The sequence below is a fragment of the Megalobrama amblycephala genome, linkage group LG1, assembly GCF_018812025.1.
Source record: "Megalobrama amblycephala isolate DHTTF-2021 linkage group LG1, ASM1881202v1, whole genome shotgun sequence".
Classification (NCBI taxonomy): Eukaryota; Metazoa; Chordata; class Actinopteri; order Cypriniformes; family Xenocyprididae; genus Megalobrama; species Megalobrama amblycephala.
Window position 1 is genome coordinate 11,375,662 of NC_063044.1, and position 25,201 is coordinate 11,400,862.

The following is a 25,201-nucleotide window of genomic DNA, read 5'->3' on the forward strand; positions in this document are numbered from 1 at the left end:
TGTTTTTTGTTGAGAATTAGGCATATCTGAATTTAAAAGTGCCCTATCCACATACTTTGGAGTAAACTGATAAAAATGGTCTCATTTTACAGAAAACCCTCTAAATTTTAATACAGTGGTGGAATATTGCATATATTCTATTGTATATATTCACAATTTTATGATAAACACAGATATTTTTTTTTTTAGCTATGAACCTGCAGAAAGTTTCATTTGATTCCACTAGGTGGCAGTAAACAGCGGAAAAAAGAATCTAATTGATGTCTCCTTCTAAACTAAAGTTATTGAGATTTTACTGAAAGGAGGTATTGGTGTCTCAAAGCGTTCCTTTACTGTCTCATTTTTGATTTCTGAAAGAATTGGACATACCTGTATTTAAAAGAGCGCCCCATCGACATGCATTGAAGTAAAAGGATAAAAATGGTCTCAATTTACAGTAAACCCTCTATATTTGAACAGTGCTAGAATATTAAATATATTTTATTGTATATATTCACAATTTTATAATACATACATATAAAAAGTCAGATTTTTATTAATTTTTCAATAAAGTTTTTTTTGAGAGTCTGTAATTTAGGACCCGTTTGGTTTATTTCTCTGCAGGGGGATTCTTTTGAATCCTCTATATGCCAGTAAATAAAGAAAAAAATAATGATCTTTTTAAACCTTCTTCAGAAAAGTTATTGACCTTTAACTGGAGGGAGGCAATGTCTTTTCTGAAACCTCCCATTTTCATCCATAAATTATTCAAAGTGCAAAAACAAGCTTATTCTCTGTAAACTATTTTTACTATGTGTTACAATTGACAAGAGAATGATCCAACACTTTATCACCTAACCTGACCCATGTTGTGTATTATATACCCAAGCAAAACGAGAGTAAGAAGCAGTTCTTGCATTTTATTATGCGTAAGATAATAAACTCCAAGAAAATAAAATTAAATGTATAGAGAGAAATGTGCAAAAAGCAGTGCAAAAACAGAATATACAAATCTAATATGTAAAATAACTTTATACAGCTCGCAACTATAAAAAGTCAATAAGTTATTTGTTGCTTTGTCAACAGTTTATCAGTTGCAAACTTTCTCAAGAGTGTCCATCTGTGTGCCATTTTCTAAAACAGTTTCTTGATGGCACCAAGCACAGGGGTAAGTTTAACTTTGTACAGTACATAGGAGTCTTTACTTTGAGGCCTGAAAGTTTGCACAAAGCACAAACTCTCCTTGCACTTGCAGCATCTGACCCAAAGTACTCTGGACAGCATGGCTCTCCTGCTGAAATGGCAGGTGTGCACGACTCGGGCATGCGACGTGGATGCAGACAGCTCTGGGGCATGAGATGTGGATGGCTCTGGGGCATTTGAGGTGCTGGACTGTGGACCAGCTCAGACACAAGTCTCTCTCTAAATTGCTTCTGGCTGAGAGGACTTTTGTTCTGAGCTTTGGAGAGATGCTGGTGGAGAATTAAACTGTTAACCACCGCAATGTCAACAAAATGGAAAAAAAGAGTCTTGTACCATTTTGTAGTTTTGTGCAGGACATTATAGTACCCAATTAAGGCATCTGACAAGTCCACACCTCCCATATATTTATTATAGTCCTTCACTGCCGCTGGAATCGGGATTCTCCGTCTTTTCCATTCACCCTGTGCATTTTTGACACGCCTGAGGACTGCATCGCCATCATATGCCTTGTGCATCGTCGAAAACACTGTAATCTCTTGTGTGTCCATCCACTTCACAAAGAGAAGCTTCCCATCTCTGAGCCATCTTATGGTTCCCCTTTGGTCTCTGCGACTGAGGTCGTTTGCTTTCGTTCTGGGGAAGCCCCGCCGGTTGGTGTGAATTGTGCCACACGCCAGAGTCTTCTTAGAGAGCAAGTCCATAAAAAGGCAGGGGCTTATGTAAAAGTTGTCCATAAACAGCTGGTAGCCTTTGCCAAGAAGCGACAGATCCAGAGTTGCATTACAGAATCGTAACTGAGCCCTTTTCCAGTTGCCAGGGAAGATTTGCCTTCATAGACGAAGAAGTTCCAAGTGAAACCACAGGCAGAATCAGCAAGCACGTAGAGTTTGTAGCCCCACTTGGTCGGCTTGTCTTTTATGTACTGCTTAATGCCGATTTGTGCCTTTGAAGCCACCATCCTCTCGTTCACTGCCAGCTGTCTGTCTGGATGGAAGTTTTGCAAGCGGAGACAATGTCGTTGTACAGGGGCTTGATTTTGAAAATCCTGTCGTAGGCTTGAGTCCCCTTTTTCCCGAGTTCTCTTGATCATCCTCAGGATCGCAAAGATGCAGGTTCCAAGAAATGGCCTGAAATCTGGACCTGGACATAACGGATTTTGGGAAGGGCAAGCGGTAAACTTCTTTGCCAGACCAGTAATCGATATTTTTGGCACCGAGGAGGCCCATGTAAATGACAAGTGCAATGTATGAATACAGTTCCTCTGCCTTCAAAGGCAACCAAAGGAAACATTTTCCAGCCTCAGACCTCATTCTTGCAAAGGAGTTTGTGTTCTTCACAATGGTGTCCACCACAGAGCCTGTGAAGAAGAGCTGAAAGAGCTGCAATGGGGAATAGATTACAAGCTGCACTCCTGGCTTTCGTTTTGGTAGGAAATTTGGTAAAGCTGGAACTTCATCCTCCACACTGCAGTCATTCCACCTTTCTGAGCCATCATTCACTGACATCGCACTTGCTGACCTTTTTGTACCCCGTCCAGAATGAGGCCTCCCTCTGTTTTGCTTGCTGGGAGTTGGCTGTGGCCTAACAATCACCAGCAGAAGGTGTGGGGGTCTTGGAGGTGGGGGGTAGGCAAACAACAACATCCTTGCTGGTGCTTGGCAGCAATTCTTCATCACTGGAGTCTAGACTGCAAAACAAAGTAAATGTATAAATCCACATTATAATCTTGAAATACAACCAAAATGGTTTGTCCTAATTTTTTTTTTGCACGCACGTTTTTGCTATAAAAATAATCTCAAAAAAACATGCAACAGACATGGACACACACATGTGCGTGTCCAAACGAAATTAGCACATGCTTAGCAAAAGCATGAATTATCTTACCCATAAACGCCTTCTGATTTTTGACTTCTTTTGTTTCTAGAATGTTAAAGAGAAAAGCAAAGTATATAGGCTAGATAGAAGAAAAGTAATTAAATAAATAGTTTTCCTATATGTAAAGATAAAAACAGGATACCTGATGTTCCTTCTCCCGCAGTATGTTCATCTCCACTTAATAAATGCTTCACTCTGGCATCAAAGCCTTTTTGAGTAAGCTCATCTACAAATAAGGGCAAAGTACAAGTGAATATAACTTGCATAAGTTTCCATGGCACATGCAGTGATACACTATGTAATATATAACTACAACATTATTCAATTATACAATAAAAAGCCCATTACATACCATTATCCAGTTGTTGCCTCAGCCTGTCATAAGCCTTGACCTTATTCATATTTCTATTCTGAAAAAAGTTATACAATATCACGTTAGCATATTACCACTGGTGGAAATGGCATTAACTGAGTGGACTGAAGTTTGGGGGGAGGGGACGTGGTACTCTCAATTATATTTCAGATGTATTTAAATATAAAAACGTACATTATCTATAATAATATAGAATATATCAAACAATTAACTTATTTCCGTCCGTCCCCATCATTTCCAGCCTTATTATTTGCTTTTGATTAGTGTAATACTAACTTATTATCTGTTTTTTTTTTTGTTTTGTTTTGAAAATGTTTCGTTACATAATACAATCACATTTTAATCAAGCAATCCAATAGCGCGAACACGCTTTAACATCACAATAGTCTGCCGAGTGCAAGCTGAAGCTAGCTAACTAACTTTTAAGTGCAAATAAAATTCACGAAATGTATGTTCTGTTCTGTATAAAACGTAATTAGTGTAGCATGTAATTAAAACAAAATAAAATATATCATGTGGGTGATATATACCTCCTCTGCATCCATCTGTCCTTCTGTTCTGATCTGAACCGCGTGCATGTGACGTCACATGGGGCGGGGCAATGCGAAGCCCCACACTCCACCTGAGTCCGTTTTGCCTGATGCCTGATGCCTTTTATTCTGAGTCCGTTTCGCCCAATGCTTTTATGTCTGATGACTTTTCGCCCAATGCTTAATAGTAGAAGACCTCACAGCTGACGTTGTTTTCCCTGAGACCTGAAGCCGTTCAGTCTGAGGCGCGATGCCGTTTCATCCAATGGCTGAAACGTTTTCGTTGTACGACTGATGTCTAAGAATGTCCTAATATGAACACCATAGATTTGTCCATTCTCACTTGCTTTCTTTACCTCTCTATTTTTCAGGCTTTTTATTTTCTTATTGTGTACATCCACACTTGCTCTTTTCACATTCCTCCTGTATTTTTTGTTTTTCAGTAGAGTCTCAGAAGTGTCTTGTTTAGTCTTGTCTTGTTCATCCCTTTGTATTTATGATATGTTGCCAGCATGTTTGTTGGGATGTCGTCAGTCTTTGGAGTTTCCTTGTTTTATGTCATTTTCAGCTCTGGACCTGCTCTTGATGCTTTTCTTCAAATGCTAACTCCATGTTGTGTTAGGATCGTCAAACTGTTATTAGCACTGGATGTCTTTATTGATGTTAGGCCCCCCCGACTCAGGTCGTCGTGGTTTTACTCATCCTGCATTTGTACTTTAGGTTCCTATGGAGCTACTTCGGCAAGTTTTTTTCCAGCAAAGAAAGAAAGATAGTTCGAAATGTGGAAAACAAGGAATTTTTTATTAAATCTAAGGCCCTGTTTACACCTGGTATTAAGATGTATTTTGGTTAATTGGATCATTAGTAGATGAGGGAGACAGATACCAATTAAATTTGATTAATAGGTTTCAGTCCAACGTCCACAATTATTTATAAACATCCAATTTCGGGGTGTCTCATCTTATATTGGTCTTGATATCTTTTGACGCATCCTTCACCTAATCACAATTTTTAATTTGCCACACCAAAGGGCTCTCTTTATAATTCTTTAATTATAATTATTCAGCCAATTTTTTTAATTTGTTAAATGGAATATTCCCATCAACACTGATTTCTGTCATAGCGGATCTGCACGGATCTTCCTCGCACCGGAGGGCTAACCTTAATATTTGTCAGGTAGCTGTGCGTTTAAACAGTACCCTTACAGACAAATCTGCCCAGACAAAATATTGTGCAGTGCCTGGACTCGACAGTAATGCAACAACATGTGAGTAACTGTGTTCATTCTAATGCCTTGTAGGAGAATTAACTCAAAGGGGAAATATTAATAATTATTCATAACTCATTATGATTATTAATTATGATTAATTATTATGTAAATCAGTTAATCAGATTAACTTGATGTAGATACATTAAGATTAATATTACAATCAATTAACCTGTTCGTCCAGTGGACACTCAGTGTTGATTGTTTATTAATTCTAAGAAATGTATATTTCCAGGTTATGGAAAAATAACATTTCTTATTGTACAGTACAACTCAGAGCATGTAGTTAGGATCTAAATCACTTAAGAGGCAATTTAGAGTCGGAGACGGAGTCAGAACCAAACATATATTGTGCACAATCTTTATTAACTAACTCACAAACACATAACTAAACTAACAAACACATAACATACACGCAGGTCACACGAATACGAACTGTATGTAAGAATGAGTAATGATAGAGTGGAACCGGGAATGGAGCTATAGGAAAAAGTCAATCTGGAAAAGAAAAAGACAATCTGGAAAAGAATCATCAGTTTCCTCAGTAATAAAAATACCTTTGCTGACAAAGGTAAGTTTTACAAATCAATATTAAATCGCTGTTTAGTGTTCAAATGTACGATACTTGCAAGATTAGCCTTTAGGCTGAGGAGCATCGGATCTGCAGGCTGAGGAGAGATCTTGATGATTCGGTCCGAAGTTGTTGCCGGTATCTTTTGCGTTGGATGATGAGCACATGGCTGGGTTGCAGCAAGAAGGGGGTCTCTTCAGTCATCCAAGAAGTAAGGAAAGAGAGAGAGAGAGGCATTGTGCACTGGCTTTTAACCTCTGGTCAAAGTCACACCTCTTAGGGTTGACCGGACCAATGAAGATGTTGTATTTTCGGGCGACAACACGCCTCCTGTCAGGGCTTTTACGACCGAGCAAGATGAACTGGCTGAGTTTTTGAAAAAGAACGATTAAAGATTCTTGTAATACTGATGTGTTGCACAGGTATGGACATACCTGCATACACAAGCATTTAAATCTTCCCGCTGGGAACCCATAGACACTAAACATGGCATAATTGAAGTTACCTTCGATGTATCATAAAACATGAATACAATGAGTGCAATACAACAACAGTAATAATGGATACCATTTCCTGGGGATGTGCATGTTCATTTATAGAACAGTCTGTCTATAAATTAATGCAGGAAAGTCTGTGTTTCTGTGGGGATAATGCAGGAAAGATGCACGTTTCCTGTGTCTCTTCTCTCAATGTGGCAACCACATTCTTTAGCGCAATAAACTTGTAACAGAGAACTTCTCAGAGGATGGGGGACAGGCCCCAGAGTGCTTTAAACAATTATTGGTGAACTATAACAGATAATTGTGTATGATTTGTCTCAGTCATTACAATCACCAATCAAGCATGTAATTAGTCCCTCCACAGGCATATACTTAAAGTATACTTGAAGTTGTTCCAATTTAGCACACAAAAGTACACTAAATATACTTAAAGTTGTGTTTTATTTGTGTTTTAATACAACTAAAATATACTTGGTACAAAATTAGTTGTTTCAAAATAGCACACTTTAAGTGAACTAATCATTAACACACTTGAAATATACTAATAATTAGTCTGGCTGCAAGTATACTTACTTAGCATACTTTTTTCACTAGGGTGTACACAAGGAACAAAACTTGTCAAGGAAGAGAGCAAACAGAAGGGATTAAACAAAAATGGGCTAATTAGAAAAAGAAACACATGGAAGAAATAGTTGCGGAAGAGGAAATAGGAACATGACAAAACTATAAACAAAGTTCACAGAGACATAGCATAACATAGCAATGCTGCTCGTCTATGAACATTTTCTGTTTTTTTTTTTTTGTCTTTTTTTTTTTTGCATTTAATGTTCATCATTTGCAATCTTTCAGTCCAAATAATCATTGGTGGTTGAGCAGTTATGCTTTATTACAATTTTGGCACTGCCAGTCATCTTCACCAGAAATGGCATTTGAGGGTATGCTTAAACAGGTGGGATGATACCAGCCATGGCACAATGAACACTGCACCATGATTTCCTTATTGTGTGCCATGCTGCACACACAATAGACACCGACAGTGGTCTGTCTCAACTGTGGTTTACACAGTTTTGCCTCTATGTTGAATTGTATCTTCCCTGTTCTGAAACTCTTGATGAGTTCTGCCCTCACTCGACCCTCTGACAGTTCTCAGGTCTGATGTTGCAGCATATGCAAATCCAATTGCAAGCAAGCCACAGATGCTGGTATTGGTTTGCTGCTGAACAGAAGGAAACATGACCAAAAATTGGTCTTCCTTTGGCCTCAACATCCACAATAATGCCTGTTCAGTATTGTTATCCAACATTGAGAGGTTGTCATAAATGCTAACCTCATTATTTCCAGCGAAGAGGTTTCCCGCTGTCACCCAGTGATTTCCCCATGTGTAAAATGTGTACAAATTGCCTGGCTGGAGTACCCACAATCCCTCCTTTTTCTAAAACACTAAATAAAAGAGATAACCGAAACCCATCAATGTCATTGTACTCCCTTGCAAGACGTTGAAATGCTAAATCGATCTCATCACTACTGAGCCAATGTTGTGGTGCAGAACTGAAGTAATGGCACTGCCTTTGGGGGCTTGCTGTGCTCTACAGTCTACATGAAGGCAGTTTCTTCCCATGCCAGCATGGACCAAGGTTCCTGTCTCTTAGCATTTGTAGGTGATGTTGATTTTGCAGAGGCCCAACATCCTGAGGCAGAGGATTAGTTTTTGTTAATATCAATTTAGAAGGAATAAACAAATATAAGACACACTGTCATAAGTTCACAAGTCAAATAGTAATCAGACAATAACATTTTGCTATTAGAATTACACAAGAAGGCGTAACACTGCATCATACTTGCTGTCACAGCCTAAAGATACACCATAGTACCCATTATGTTCAGAGCATTGTATTTTGAAATTAATAATAACAACAATATCTTGGGCTTGGTCACTAGAAATTAATGTATATAAAGTATATAATTATTTATTTTAAATCAAAGGACTTTGACTTTCTATTAATTATTTGGAATTACATCATATTAACACATTTTATAATGTTTAAATTATATAATGAACTATGATGTACTTATAACACCAATGAAAAAAAAACATTGGGTCTGTTATTTGATATACGTACAGTCTTAACATTGTGACAGAATTTACAATAATTAAAAACATGATGACATCAAACACATGAATTAACAGATTTATATTACTTAATTTGAAAATTGTAAATTTCAGAAATAGAATATAAACCTAGAATGTACATTTCCTGAAGAAAATGTGAATGGTGCTTGCAGTGGCAAAATTCACCACTTGGTTGCTAGGGTGCTGTAATTGGTTGCTAGGGTGTGGCTATTAACTTAGTAGTTCAGCTATTGGGGTCAGAACCATAGCCTCTATTTAAATAACAGCACTCGAGTGATAAAATTTATTTGCGGTTGGATTTTTTTCTCACAATTTAAACTGTGTGTGATGTAATCTATATAAACAACACTAACATTTTGAACAATCTTGCTTATAGTCTGTGTAAAGTTTTTTAAGGTATGAATAAGTAATTAATTAGTGTATACAATTATATATGCATGTACAGTCCAATAATTTTATGTCATGACTGCATTAATACCTTCTCACTTAATTTAATTAATTTAATTTTCATCAGACTGGGTGTCTGTATGTACATTTTCTTCCATCAGGGATGTGTCACATCCTTCCACTGCAGTCTAAACAAGTCACACAACACACATTTTTTTAATAATGTCTCTCTCTCTTTCTGTGTAGTTAATATAGAAAGTGTAGATGTACACATTTCAATACAGTGTATACTGATTAAGAACTTTTGTATTTCACGAAAAATTAATGCAACTACTCACTCAAAACACATAAAAGGTGCTCATTTGTTGCCACCCACTGTAGTAAATTTGTACAACGGACAAATGGTAACTGCTAGTATTGAACTAATCATTTGGATGAACAGATTCAAAGCACTTTTACTGACAATAATTTTATAACTTACACAAGTTACTGGGACGAATCAAAATTCTACAACTGAAAAGGCTTGGATAGTCTATTGTACTTACCAAGTTTTGCCAGTAGTGTTGCTTTCATCAAAAAAAAAAAGAAAAAAAAAAAAAGACTTATTTAGTGATGGCCGATTTCAAAACACTGCTTCAGGAAGCTTCAGAGCGTTATGAATCTTTTTTGTCAAATCATGATTCGGATCGCGTGTCAAACTGCTGAAGTCACGTGACTTTGCCGCTCTGAACCGCTGATTCAACACAAAAGATTCATAACGCTCCGAAGCTTCAGTACATTAATGGATCTTGAGAGAGGAAATGTCATTGCTCCCTATGCAGGCCTCACTGAGCCATCGGATTTCAACAAAAATATGTTAATTTACGTTCCGAAGATTAACGAAGGTCTTTACGGGTGTGGAACGACATGAGGGTGAGTAATAAATTACAGAATTTTAATTTTTGGGTGAACTAACTCTTTAAGAATTAAGGTGAAGAATTAAGTGTGCCGCCATTTTCCAGAACTGAAATCTACCTGGAGTCTCCAGAAGTGCAAGGTGTCAGGATCTCAGAGACTTAGGTTAGGTAAAGAATCCTAAAAAATGACCACCACTTAAGAATCACATACTGTATTATAGTGAAATACAAGAAGACTGTTTTTTGTTTTTGTTTTTTTTTTTAAAATAGGTTTTATAGACAGACGGACTGAGAGTGACTCCTGAAGGACCAGCACAACATCCTCTTGTACCACTGTTTGAAGAATTTATCTTCCAGAATCTGGCAGAAAGTTTTAGGAGTTCATTTCTAGTCAATTATCCTGAAAAGTCTGTCTTGCAAAGATAATGATCTTCCAAAACTTTCTGGCAGAAAATAGATGTCACCTGCCACATATTTTATTACCTGTTATGGATTTCTTTGTTGTTCATTGACTTTGTCTTTGACTAATATTTTTATTTTCAAATAGTAAAACAAAACATTAAAACAGTTCCAATGATTGACACTGGCAATCTTTTTTTTTGTTTTTTTTTTGAAAAAAAGTCAGAATTGTGAGTTTTTATCATGCAATTCTGACCTTTTTTCTCACAATTCTGATTTTTTTTTTCTGGCATTTGAGAATTTATGGGCGTTTCTTCAACTAGGTGCACTTTTAGCCTTGTGAAGTCAAAAAAAAAAAAAACTTGTTCAAAAGTCACATAACACAGTCTCATAAGTTTAAATAATGTGTCTAGTTTTAAGGTCTGTTAGAGGACGAACTTAGATTACAAGAGAAATTGTTAATATTTTACATTTTTTCCGACCTGCAATGAACAAATGTCATTTCCACCACATCTCAATATACAGCTGTTATTTAAAAATAGAATAACTTATGCCACTCAAGAATTGTCTAAGATCATTTTTGTAACTAGTTTTACCAGTTTTTCCATAATGTACATTAATTATATATTTGTTAATGAGATAAATTAACTGCCCTAAGGACCAAATGCTGAACTGTACACCTGTCACACTCTGAAATTTAATATTTGTTTGGGTAAGAGTTTATTTGAAAATTTGAATAAAACTTGAATATTTATACTAAGTAGAGCACAATATCATAAATTTTGGATAAATATTTAATGTGTGATGAGAACTTTTTAAATATTTAAAAAAAAATGTGTGTGGTGTTGGAAATGACAGGGTGGTGGTGGAAATGACAGGGTGTGGTGGAAATGACAATGAATGAACGTGAATGTAAAGAAACAGTAGATATATTTATTAGAAAAATTCTTAATCTCATCACACTCATTAAACTCAATTCACAGAGTCATTAAACAAACTCAGCACTACACTAAAACAGGTGTGGTTGATGTATAAAACCGATTTGTCTCACAGATGAACGGTTACAGTGCATACTGTAAAGAACTGACACAAATGATAGCAAGGCAAAAATATAAGCAATAAAAGATGCATAAAAAATTCAACAATGTGAGATAATTATGAGGTTGATGTTCTGAAATGTTCTTATTGGTCTCTTAAATGAACACTCATCTTCTGTAAAGAGTAACTGCAAAGAACACCTGAAACTAACATTTAAACAGAGATGTGGAAAATTTTGAGCACCTTGAATGTGTGAATGTATGTATGTTTGCATGTGTGTGTGAGAGAGAGAGCGTTGCTCATGTGCACATGTGTGTGTGTATGTGTGCATGTGTGCATATGTGTGTGTGAGAGAGAGAGCGTTGCTCATGTGCGCATGTGTGTGTGTATGTGTGCATGTGTGCATATGTGTGTGATGTGATTCGAGGCCACATCTAATTAAGTGTTTCACATATTTCTTCCCAAACAGACACAATAATTTCCTTGTGACGTTTGGTCACTGGTACAGGCTCAGGGATTAGGCCTATGATATTCTTGGTTTGGTACCAGATTATGTCATCCCTTAGAGGCCAAAAAAAACGATTGAGACCAACACGGCTCATGGTTTTAACCAGAGCAGCACTGTAGACATCAGTATCCTGTATGATGCCAGGATAAATATCTCCATCATACTTCACAGCACACCACTGACCAACGTGTCCCTCGTTCAAGTCAACAATGTGCCGCAGACCTATGTGAGGTGTGTCAGGATGCGATGTACTGGTTGAGGGGGAAGCTTCGTCCCAATGCTGGAACATGACTGTTTCTGGATTGAAACATTTGCAGTCATGAGGTGCAGAGCAAAAGCAACTGAGGATTCTCCATGACATTTGGCTTGGGCTAGCAGAGGTTATCTGAAAGGAGAGGAAAAACTGTTTGAACTTAGTGAACTTAGTTCATGTAAAATTATTTGTTTGAGATGACTGTCAACCATTACCTGATGAATCTTCATTGTGCCACGAATTGTTTGTAGCTCGGATGGCAAATGAATGTCCATACACTCAATTTCTTCTGGCTCAACATAGAAGAGCTCTGTGGCAGACTTTTGCTGTTGAAGCTCCTCAAAGAGCACCCGAGCATTTGGTATGTCCTTCCCTCTAGCTATGATGTCATCAGCTCTTCTTTTCACTGCTGCTCCTATCCCATCAGCAGGGCCTTTTCCGTGGCCAGCCTCCAGAAAGTTCCAAGTGAGTTTCTTCCAGCCCATCTGATATGGAATGTTGGTGAAGAAGTAGAAATTCTTTTTGGAGCGGTATTGGGTGGTCGGCCCATCACTGACCACATGTAGCACTGAAGCAGTGGGGTATTGATCCTTCAGGAAAGTGAGGACTTTTGATAGATGTGCCCAAATAGCACAGGGGTCATGACGAAAAGAGGAGCTGATTGAGCAGACTGAGATCACACTGTTTTTGGTGTAGGCCACACCAGTGTGTAGTGAGGCCTGTTTATGCGAATCACCAAAATGTACAGCTTGGATTTCGCTGCTGTACTTGCAGAGAAAATTCTCTGCAAAGTCAATATGGAGGACAACCTCATCTTCACTCAGATTCTCTTTTAAACCACGAAGAGCAGCATATTGGTGTCTGATGTTATAGACATGTTTGCCAAGTTTTTCTTTTAGTCCTAATCGAAAGTCCTCAAGCAAAGTATGCAGAGTACCTGTAACCTTCTCTTTAACTGTCAAATGGACTGTGATTTTTTCTTCACTACCATCTTTCTTTTTCTTCAATCTCTCCTCAGCTTTTCCCATCCATTCATACCAAAATGTTTGGGTCCCAGGGTCAAAGGTTGAGATTTCCAAATCTTTAGCTTTACAAATGGTACATTCCCTGTACATACATTGCTTGGTATAGTTTGGCGAACAGCACAGGGATACAATCAGATCTTCAATGTTGCTGCTTTTAATGACTTTATGATAAAGCAGCTTGTCTGCCATACTCTGCAGATTGGCATGGGTCTTGCAGAGGCATGTGTCTCTATCCTTAACTGTGGGCTTTACAATCCAAAACGGACGTCTCTTACAGAACTCACTGTTAGAAATCCTGATGTCAGGATACTCCTTCCTAAACTTCTTATGGAGTTTTTCCAGAGGCTCATTCAAGAATCGTTTCTGTCTTTTTGTCTTTTTTTTTGGTCACAGTGTCCTTTTTTCCAGTTGATGCTCTGCTATTCTCATCTCTTTCTAAGAATTGTTTTATTTTTTCTTCTGTGGCTGGGCTAATGCTGTTCTTTTGTTTCTTCCGTGTGTAAGTAAATGCTGTTGTCCGTTTTTCGTTCCCTTTTGGCCATTTCCAGTAGTCGATACTTCTTAAGGACTTTTCCTGCCATTATTTTGGAAATTATGTGTTTGTCCCTGTCTGAGTGGAGATTTTTATATCTGTCTCTCAGTTCAGCGATTAGAGCGTTGTGAAAAACTAAAGTTCTTCGTAGAGTGCTAGGTGCTGTTACCATTTGCCGTTTGGATTTTGTATTTGGAGAGTCAGCCTGCCTCATTTTTTTCATCAGTCTCTCGTACCGCTTGCGGTATTTCTCTGCCTTTCGCAAAGCTTTCTCAAGCTTGGTGTTACTCTCATACAGTGCTGCATACACTTTTTGTCGGTTTCTTGCTACCCTTTTCCTTCCCCTCTGATTTTGGGAATGAGATCGGGCAGCAGGTGGTGTGGGGGGCAGGTCAACATCCTGTTCTGGCTGCAAGACAACATCAGGAGAGTGTGGCGGTGTGGTGTTGGAAAGGTAGGCGTGCATTGTGAGGGTTTTTTTAATCTCCTCTCTTCTATATCTTTGATTGATTCTCCATTGTCTTCTTTGTTTGCGTTGCTCCCGCTTTGACAGATCGGCAATTGCTTTTACTACTCCTTTTTCCTTTTTCCTCAGGTATCTCTCCCTGTCTCTTTTAAGTCTCTCTTCATATTTTATAGGGTCAGCTTTTATTTTGTCCCTATAGACCTGTGACCTTTCTTTTGTTGTCTTAGGTGGCATCTTAAAAATAGATAAAAACGAAATCAATTAATATAAAAGTAATATAATTTAGAAATAAAAATATTATAATATAAATATAAAAAGTATTGTAATATATTATAATATAAAAAGTATTGCACAAATCTACTCTCACAATCCATATCAATTGTACTTTTTAACCATAATTGTCATTTCCACCACATGCTGTCTTTTCCACCACAGAGGGCAGTGTGGTGGAAATGACTGTGGTGGAAATGACATTTATGTAGTTTTTTGTGAAAAAATGGAAGATAGCTTCACTGATTAGCTTTGAATTAATACTTAGCATGTGATGTATGCAAAATACTCTTATTTAACTTAATTTTTTTAGCTTTTTAAAAACACCCTTGAAGGTACAGCATGTTTGGAAATGACATAGAATAAATATATAAACTGATCTAGCAATATTTACCTTGATTTTTCTTCATTTGTTGTTGATGAAAATTTAAAATTCCCTCCAAGTCCATCAAGTGCTCTGATGTCACTGAACGTTTCCATAGAAACCACCTAAACAATCTTTCACACAAACTTTTTAAAGGGACATTACAGTGTTGTGGCGGAAATAACAGCAATACTGTGTGACAGCTATATTTTGTATAAAAAGTAATATTGATAGTAGTCTCACATTAATTACTATAATGTATTTTAATTATTTTACTAGTGCTTAATTCAGGTACATTAATAGTTACCAGATAAGTCATATTTTTACACTGTATTTTCATTGTTGAAGTTTAAAAGTCTGGGTGTGGGACAAGGAGAAAACAGTGATTTTGACACCTATAAGGAGGTTGGAAAGTATGAAAAAATCATAAAAGAAAGATAGTACATTTTTTTAAAGGTGGTTTTATTGATAGTTTGACAAAGAAAAAAGAATTTGTCAAAAATTATATGTATTTTTTAAAATATGATCAAAGAACATAAAAGTGCCCATAGTCTAAGAATCACCCTTATATATATATATACATATATAAATATATATATGAAGAGTTCATTTGCAAAAACCGATAAATGCCATTTAAAAAAAAAAAAAATGAACTAAGTGCTGTGCATTATTCTCCATATATAGCACGTTCTGTACCCTAAATCCATTTTGTCAGAAGAGCCGGTTTTGCCCACTTTCAGGCATCGCAAGTTCACGTTTTACAGCAGAAGCCGACAAGCACCCTTGTTGTTTGTGTACAGAAACCGATAAGTCCGTTTTAGCGAATCAGCGCGCAGTATTCAGGTCAGGTGACAAGGCTTCTAGTCACTTAAAAAAGACGCGCTAGCTGAGGGAAGTTTTATGAAGCAGCGACTTCTACTGGAGAAACAGCACACTACACTACACTCAGCTCTACTGAAGGGGGCTCCGCTCACACGTCAGTGGTGTGGAGGGTGACGAAAAGGGATTCGAAAAATGGCGGCAGCATCAGCAGGCCGAGATCGGAAAAATAGTAGTCGGAAGTTTACAGAAAAAACAAGTCGAGGTGGAAATATCTTTTGTGAGGCGGTTGAGCACGACTGTTCTGTGAATGGATCAGAGGTAGGTAATGCTAGTTGGGCTGATATGGATTGTAATGATGAGAGGGATGAGGAGAATGAGGGGGAAGTAGGGAGATGGATGCAAATTAATCAAGGCAAAGGGAGTAAAAGAGTTAGAAGTGATAATGAAGAGAAATCGGAAAATGAAGATGACGAGATAGAGGGAAATCAAAGAGAAAGACCTGACAAGTACACAATCATAGTAAGATTTAATGAGAAATCGCAGAGTGACGAAGAAAATTAACCCATTTACGTTGACAGCAGCCTTGGCAAATAAAGTGGGAGAAATAATATACGCAAAGGTGTTAAATGATGGTAATCTACTGATAAGGTGTGCAAATGAAAATCAAGTTGAGAAAGCTCTTAAAATGAAAGAGATAGGGAAAATTAAGGTGGAAAGCTCAGGGAAATTGGGAGGGAAAAATGAGGTTGGAAGTAAAGGAGTCATCACAGGAGTGCCAATGAGTGTAGGAATGGAGGAATTCAAGAAGAATATCAAAGGAGGAAAAGTAATAAAAGCTCAAAGGTTGAAAACGACAAGAGAAGGAGTAAAAAAGGAAAGTGAAACAGTATTGATTGAATTTGAGGAAGACAATATGCCAAAGAAGGTGTTCCTGGGTTTTTTGAGTTACCCAGTGAGAGTTTATGTTCCAAAACCATTGAGATGTTTTAACTGTCAAAGATTTGGTCATATAGCTAGGAACTGTAAAGAACAGAGAAGATGTGCAAGATGTGGGGGGGATCACGAATATGGAATGTGTGGAGCAGGGGTACAGCCAAAGTGTTGTAATTGTGGTGGAGCTCATAATGTAGCCTATGGAGGTTGTGAGATTATGAAACGGGAGAATGAAATCCAGAAAACAAAAGTAGAAAGAAAGATTACTTATGCTGAAGCAGCAAGTATAGTAAATGGAAAGAACAAAGGTATTAACAGTCAAGGGACAATCAGGAACCAAGAGCAGGAAAAAAGATCAAATTAAAGGGTGTACGTGGATAAAAGAGACTTGGTTACATTCATTGCAGGTGTTATTAATAGTACTGCGGATGTTAAATCTAAAAACGACAAAATTCAGCTAGTAGTTAAAGCAGCGGTGAACCATCTTGGATTAATAGGACTGACGTGGGAAGAGGTGAGGGAGAACCTTGCCATTCAGTCAAGTCAGGATGCACCATGGATTGGTTCATCTTAATTATGGTAATCCTCCTACAATGGAATGCCAGGAGTTTACTGGCTAATGGTCAGGAATTTAAACACTTCATTAAAACATTGGTAGTGAAACCAGACATTATCTGTATTCAAGAAACATGGCTGAAACCAAACCTAGATTTTATAATTTATGGATATTTAGGGATAAGGAAAGATAGAGATCTTGGAAAAGGCGGAGGTTGCGCTACTTTTATCAAGCAAGGAATTCCATATAGACAACTGGGTGTGGGAGATGAGCAGGAATGCGTAATGGTGGAAATATGGGATAAGGGGGAGGAAATGGTCATAATAAATTATTACAATCCCTGCAAAAGTTTGGATCTGAATAAACTATTGACAATACAAGGTCAAGACAAAAATAAAGTGATATGGTGTGCAGACTTTAATGCTCACAGCACAGTGTGGGGAGGTTATCATACTGACTCAAATGGAAGGGTAATTGAAGAGCTGATGGAGGATAGGAATTTAGTGTCTATGAATGATGGTAGGGGTACGAGAATTAATGTAAATACTGGGAAAGAATCAGCAATAGATCTTACCTTAGTATCTAATACATTAGCTGGTTTTGGTAACTGGGAGGTTTGGACAAGTGATACAATTGGTAGTGATCATTACCCAGTGGTTTGTTCAATTGGAGAAAGAGGGGAAGAAAGTCCAGGTGATAGAAGTCCAAAGTGGATATTTGAGAAGGCAGATTGGAACAAGTTCCAGATATTGAATGAGGAGGCGATAATGAGAATGGAGGTATCTGAAGATGTCGATGAATTGAATAATCAGTTTACATCAGCAATTATAATAGCAGCAGAGAGTTCTATTCCAAAAAGTAAAAATAGGAGGAAGAGGAAATTGGTACCATGGTGGACAGAGGAATGTCAGCAGGCAGTAAGGGATAGGAATAAAGCATTCAGATTAGTCAAAAGAACCCATAATATGCAACATTTAATCCAGTACAAGAAAGCTCAGGCTGTAGTGAGAAGAACAGTACGACAGGCTAAGAGGGCTAGCTGGAGGACTTTTTGTGATGGGATAGGTAGAACAACTTCAGTGGGTGAAGTATGGGGAATGATAAAGAGGATGGGAGGAGATAGAAGGGAATGGGAATATCCGGTTATAGTAACTGAGGAAGGTTTAGCAGTATCAAATGGGAAAAAAGCAGAGAGTATGGTCAAAGCATTTGGTAGGGTACATAGTTCAGAAAACTTATCAGAGGAAGAAAGAAGGAGAAGAGAGTGGAAAATAAGTCAATATCCAGGGATATTAGAAAGGAAGGAGAGAGTAGATAGTGTAATTGATGAACCTTTTACAATGGAAGAAATGAAGAGAGCAATAAAAATGTCAAGATCATCATCACCGGGGAAAGATAAGGTATGCTATGTGATGTTAAAACATTTAGGAGAAAGTGCACTTTTGAAATTGTTGCATCTGTATAATAGAGTCTGGGAAGAGGGAAGATTGCCAAAAACATGGAAAGAAGCAGTTGTAATTCCGATAAGGAAACCTGGCAAGGATCCATCTAAACCCATCAGCTATAGACCAATAGCATTAACCTCTAATCTATGCAAAATAATGGAAAGAATGATTACAGAAAGGTTATCATATGAGCTTGAGAAGAAGGGAAAGATAGCAAATTATCAGAGTGGGTTTAGGAAAGGTAGGAAAGCATACTACACAACATGAATCGTAGCTGATCTTCTCACTCTCTACTTGTAAAACGCTCAAATGGTGCCCAAATTTATATAGGCACTTTTGTAGTTCTTTGCCTGTACAGAGCCTCTAAAGGGACATGGTCATGGGTAAAAAAAATAGATGGGAGAAAAATTTATATTGAAATATAATTGTTTTCCCCCATCTCATGTTCTGCCTCCCACAGTACGTAAAATGTCTGTCCTTCTATATGATAGAAATGAATGTGGTTTTTTGTCCACAGGCATTTGATGACTACATCTTCACCTTCTTTGCTGTGGAGATGGTCATTAAAATGATAGCCCTGGGGATATTTGGACCAAAGAGTTACCTTGGTGACACATCCGCCTGGACTTCCTCATTGTCATGGCAGGGTGAGGAATCCTGTCTCTTTTCTCACTTGTCACTCATGCATTCGTCAAGACTTCTGTTTTAAAACCACTTTTCTTTCATTATCCTCACTTAAGATTGACAGAAAGAAAGGTTGTAGAGATTGACCTTTAGTGTCTGATGCTTGCAGTACATTTCCTCTGCTCTGCTTCCTCCAGGATAATTAGAAATGTTTCTTTAGAATCAAATCAGCATATTAGAATGATTTCTGAAGGATCATGTGACACTGAAGACTGGAGTAATGATGCTGAGAATTCAGCTTTGTCATCACAGGAATAGTTACATTTTAAAATATATTAAAAAATATTATTAATTAATAAATTAATTCATAAAAAAAAATATTTCAATTTCACGTAATAATATTTCACAGGATTAATGGATTTTTGATCAAATAAATACAGAGACTTCTTTTAAAAAAAATCCTGGTAACCCCAAAATTTTGAACTGTAGTGTACTGTTTGTACGCCATCTACATGTGAGGTGTAAAACAGGCATTGAAGAGACTTCTCATGTTCATGATGGTAAACTAAAGTGACTTTTGTTTCTCTCAGGTGGGTTCCTTCTTCATGATCAACCTGTGCCTGGTTGTAATAGCAACCCACTTCTCAAAAGCAAAACAGCGTGAGAACCAGCTGATGCAGGAGCTATGCTCACTATGTTACCTCTCCAACGACAGCACCCTTGCCAGCTACTTTGAGCCAGGGAGCTGCTACGAGGAGATGCTCAGTTACATCAGCCACCTGTACCACAAGGTGAAGCGTTGTGCTTCTCGCATCTACAACGGCTGGCAGAGCAAGCGCAGAAAGAAGGTGAACCCCAACAGCGTTTTGAGGGGGGGAGGAGGCAGCAGCGGTGGTCCCAACAGTCACTGCAGGCACAGGGGTGGCGGACACTTGGTCGGTTCCATCCACAACCTCATCCAACAGCACCAACGACAGCACTGTCACCTCAGCAATGGCAGCCCCAGTCCTGTGGCCTCTACGGGGTCCGGCGAGGCTCTTGAAATGAGGACTATCAAAACGGGGCCGCAACTGACCGTGTGCTCTCAGCCAACTGGCATGCACAATCTTTCTTCCAGGACTCAGTCAGTGCACTGCATTTATCAAGGTGACTTTCACGAGGCCCGCAAGGGCGAACACCAGAGTTCACCCAAATATAAAAATTCTCTCAACATCTATTTTTTTTCCAAACCAAAATAATTTACATATTCAGTTATGTCTGTAAAGCCCGGAACACACCAAGCTGAGGGTCAGCCTTCAGGCAGTTTTTATTTGTCGGCCAACTAAGTTTTGTCAGTGTGTTCTGCACCGTTGGCTGAAGTTGGTTCTCGTCTGCTTTTTTCGGCCTATTCGACATGTTGAATCGGCGTCGGAGCTCGTCGGTCAGTCGGGCCATCTGATCATTCTGATTGGCTGTTCAGCTACTGCCACCTGCTGGTACAGAAAGGCATTTCTTCTTACGCAGGCCCAGAACGGACGTGCTACTTGGCCGTCGGGTGTCGTGCGTCAGTTTGGTGTATCAGGGCAACTTTGGACACAGACGCTGCCGACATGAGCCAACCCCAAAGTCTGCTTTCGTTTCCACTAGTTCGTCAGCGTCAGCTTTCGGGAATAAGACATCAGTGATTAGAAATGTCACTAAAACTATTTCAATCATGACAACTCTCGGAGTGGATTAAATTCAACCAGCATTTATTGGCATGGGGTATGAAGTACACATGGGTACGATATATATGGTTGCGTGGATATGGAATTACTTCTGATTGGCTGATGCCATGGCGTAGAAAGAACCAATCAGCGCTCGGTTAGAGTATCATGACTGAACTTTGTATTTAAGTTCACATTTTTAATTTGCACTCAAGAAAACTTGAATGTAAATGCATAACGTCAAAATTCACAAATAAGTTTATGCACTATAGGCAGAGCTGATGGAGTTTAATGTAAGTCAAAGTTTACATTGAAGGTTGGGTTTTGACTGTCTGAAACAGAATAAGAGGCGAGATGCTGGGCGTGGAACAATGAGGAGTTGACAAGTTTCTTACTACAGTATTACTCTAAGAAAGAATATCAGAAGTTACACTCCTTCAGGCAAATGTTTAGAAAATGAAAGATTTGGATAGAAATGTAGCACCTGGTTCTTCTCTGTTTTGTAAACAATTGTGATGTGACAAATTTTAAAATGCAGAGATTTAGATTTTCATTCAATAATGACTTTGAGGGATCACCAAAAATGGACCTTCTGCCATCATTATGTCACCCTCATGTCATTTAGAATGGCATGATGGTGAGTAAATGATGACAGAATTTTCATTTTAGAGTGAAATATCCCTTTAAATTATGCCCTGTTCCTTCAGAAGACATGGAATTTAGACAGAATTTTTCATTTTTGGTCAACTGTTCCTTTAAATGTATAACACTTAAACAAGTTTCTGTGACAAATTCACTGCAGGAGCAGTACATTTGTCCCAGTACTATGTATGTTTGGAATGAATGAGTAGAATTTCGTACACTTGGTTTTGCATTATATTGTTTGTTCAGCCCCAGAGAACCAAGGCATCTCTTTCATGGCCAAGCCAGTTTTCATTTCTATATCAGTCTGTTGCAGAATTACTATTTGTGGATTTCTGTCAACAGGAATATGTACTGCATGTTTACTTCAAATTCACTGCCTCTGCCAGCAGTAATTTTTGACTGCTGCTTGAGTCACCTCCACTTCAATTCATTACCACAGGCTAAAGTGGGCCACCGTGAATGATTACGTCCTCAGGAAACACATAAGAGTACAGCCACAGACATACTCTGATTAGACAGATTCGTTTTACTTTATTTTATTTAGTTCACAAGACCAAGAGAGGGCAAAGCATTTAAACAATACATAGAGCACTGCCTTGATTGTGGCTAGAATAGTAAACTAATAGACTAATTAGTTGAAGTAACTGTTTTTTTGGGGGGGGTTTGACTGGTAAAGTGGAGCAATCCCACATGGAAAGAACCTATATAAACATATATGTTTCAATATAGGTTTTGATATAGGTTTTTAATATATGTGACATATATAAAATTGGCCGTTTTCCTATATTATATGTACATATATGCACACATATACTGTATATGTACACATATATATACACATATATATGTACACATATATATACACCAGGGGCGTTTCCTCCGAGTAGGCAAGGGAGGCAGTGCCTCCTCAAAAAAAAAATAGGATGAGAAAATAATCCATATTACATATAAAACAACACAAATATTACAAATTATGACATTAAAAAGAGCGCAAGTCACGCGTATTTCTTAAGGAACACTGCCAAACAGCGACACCCGCAGGTAAAGTTACACAGAGGAGTCATGCTTTACAGTCTACGGAGTCATGCCTCCCTTTCCTCTCATAGAAAACAATATAAAATCATCAGACCCCCGGCGTGCGGTGGGTTTTGTGGGGGGTAATTGAGAATGAATGGGGGAAAGTCACGTGAGAGGAGGCAATGTCTCCATCGCGTAATGATTGGATGTAATTGGTTATGATTGGATATGATTGGTTTGTGCAATAAATCCCGCCTCTCGTTGACGTGCGCTTTCCGCGCGTCAGTTTGACTGAACAAATGATGGCGTCAATCGGAAGACTAATTGAAAAGTAAGTAAACAGATCACCCAGTTAGATATCACCGCTTTATGTCACGTCAAAATCAAACTTGAAATGAACTGAAAGCATGATGACTGTGGGGGTTTTTAGAGCAATCAGCTTGGTGAAATTAAAAATACAATTCGTGTCTGTGACAGACGGTGTTTAAGGAGCATGACTGATGATCCAAAATATCCTAGGTTGACAATTAAAAAGAAAAACCGCAATACACAAATAAAATATATTGTTTAAATTATTATTGCCTTTAGTTATTATTTTGGAATGAATGTAGAAATGCTTAAAACACTTGATGCTTTATGAGATTGACTTGGTTTTGATAAATAGAACATTACATTGTTAATGTAAAATTACAAAATATGTATTTGGTTTATTTTTCTTTTTTGATGTACTGTAAAGTAATGTTCATTTGACAAGGAAGATGTGTCAACTTTAAGAGTAATGCACATGAATTTACAATGATTCATAAAAAAAATGTGCCTCCTCATTTCAGAACACCACTGCACGCCACTGATATATATATATATATATGTACACATATATGTACACATAATATAGGAAAACGGCCAATTTTATATATGTCACATATATTAAAAACCTATATCAAACCTATATTGAAACATATATGTTTATATAGGTTTTTTCCATGTGGGACCAATTTCACGTGTTCGTGTAGCGGTGTGTTTTCTGCGTTGTGTCGTAATCAAAGACAGACTGCGAAAAATCTTGCCATCAGGTCCTCACTTTATTCTGTATAACACAAATGGCAATATATGAGGACTTGTGCAGCATACAAACAGCGTGCGGCAGCAACGCACAACGCTGAGAAAGAGAGATATTAAAAGTAACTTAAGTAAAGAAAAATAATCAACGAAACATCTGAATGTACATCACAGAGGGGTTTTGGATTACAATCATACAAATATATCATGTGAATTCAGCTGTTACATGAAACATGGCCTTAATTGAATCACTGCAAAAACTTTGTGCGACCCACCGCTGTGATGTCTCATGCAGACTGGGAAGCAGCAAAGTGCGTCAACACCCCAAGTCAGCATGGCGGCAGGAAACCCCAAATATGGTCATGGCAAGTGGAATCACAAAATAATTGTCTAAATACATAACTGCTACATTCGCACATACATAAGTTCTTGCACAATTTATGTTACGTTATTTACGGCATATATGCAGCATATACGTGCATATACACTGCATATAGGTTTCATATATGCGCATATATCCACATATAGGTTCTAGATCCAGATATGTGTAATCATTCAAATAAGCGACCTCACAATAAATGTTAGGTTGATTGTGAGATTTATTGATGTTTGAGATATACACTAGATACTTAAAGGTCATGTTCCTCCTAAAAAATGTCCTCAATCCAAAAGGAAGTAATGCGCAACAGACAAATCAGCCATCAGTGTTCGGGAATGTCACTTATAAAAAAAAGAATTATGTTATGGTGTTACTTTGTATGAGAAATAATGTTTATGAGAAAACTATTAATTAACATTTTAATTAAAAATAAAAAAGTAAGATATGACCCTCGTACATAACATGCATGTTAGCTTCCTAATTAGCAAATGAAATAGTTCAGTTGTGTTTCCTTAATGCATTGAAATGCATGAAACGCAGTAACTGTTGACCGACTGTGTTTTCCCCCATGTAGGCCACAGTCGTGTGCTGTTGCAGATAGCTGGTGTGGTGCCCAGTCAGTTGCTTCTTGAGCTCCTGAGTTGCCCGTATTGCACAAGGGCCCTGGAGAACTTGGATCTGGAGCTTGGTGATTCAGACTACTCCAGTTTAAAAGGAGACGTGGTGTATGAGTTCTCCCATGGAGCAGAGTTCAAACCCAGCCGTGCACCCCATCATGAAATACTGGAGGAGCGTAACCGCCTTGCTCAGTACTGGGAGGACTTCCGAGACCGACTGACATGCATAGTGGATAGCAAATACTTTAATCGAGGAATTATGATTGCCATCCTTATCAACACCTTGAGTATGGGGATTGAACATCATGACCAGGTGAGTGCAAGTGTGGGTTCCTTCATGAATATTCTGAACACTTGCAGTGCTTTAACAGAGTGTTGCAGGGATGGTGTATTTTTGTTGGCCAAATCCCAAAAACGACTTAACATTTTATAGCACTATTGCCATGAAGACAGGGTTTTTAAATGGAATTCTGGTTGCTTGAATGCTTGCTCAGATGCTTGAAATAAGGTCTTTGGTTAACACCAGCTAAAGACATTTTCACGTTTTATTCTATGGCATAAAATACATCAGTTATACCCCTCTTGTAATTTTATTAAAGCTTTTACTTGTCTTGAAAAAAAGCAGCTGCTATCTAGTGGCTAAATTGGACCATTCTAAGGCCATGTGTCCACCTAAGCGTTTTTTCCAGCTGCTAGCGTATTTTTTCAATTGTTTTCAATGGGAACGCCGCGTTTTTTAAACGCCGAGAGCGTAACGAGGCGCTGAGCGTCTTTTTCACGCTCAAGCGCTGAGAGCTGGGCGTTTTTTACTGGTCGCCTCGAGTTGAAGAATGTTTAACTTTGAGTAAAACG

At 38.0% G+C, this 25,201-nt stretch overlaps 1 protein-coding gene across 1 annotated transcript; it reads left to right on the forward strand.

The window, feature by feature from the left end:
• The first annotated feature begins 19,503 nt into the window (after positions 1–19,503).
• LOC125249481 (voltage-dependent T-type calcium channel subunit alpha-1H-like) lies at positions 19,504–24,416 on the forward strand. Its single transcript, XM_048161784.1, has 2 exons — positions 19,504–20,690; positions 24,307–24,416. Exon 1 carries the CDS (start codon positions 19,553–19,555, stop codon positions 20,183–20,185), a length of 633 nt encoding a protein of 210 aa, XP_048017741.1. The 5' UTR covers positions 19,504–19,552; the 3' UTR covers positions 20,186–20,690; positions 24,307–24,416.
• The last annotated feature ends 785 nt before the right edge of the window (positions 24,417–25,201 follow it).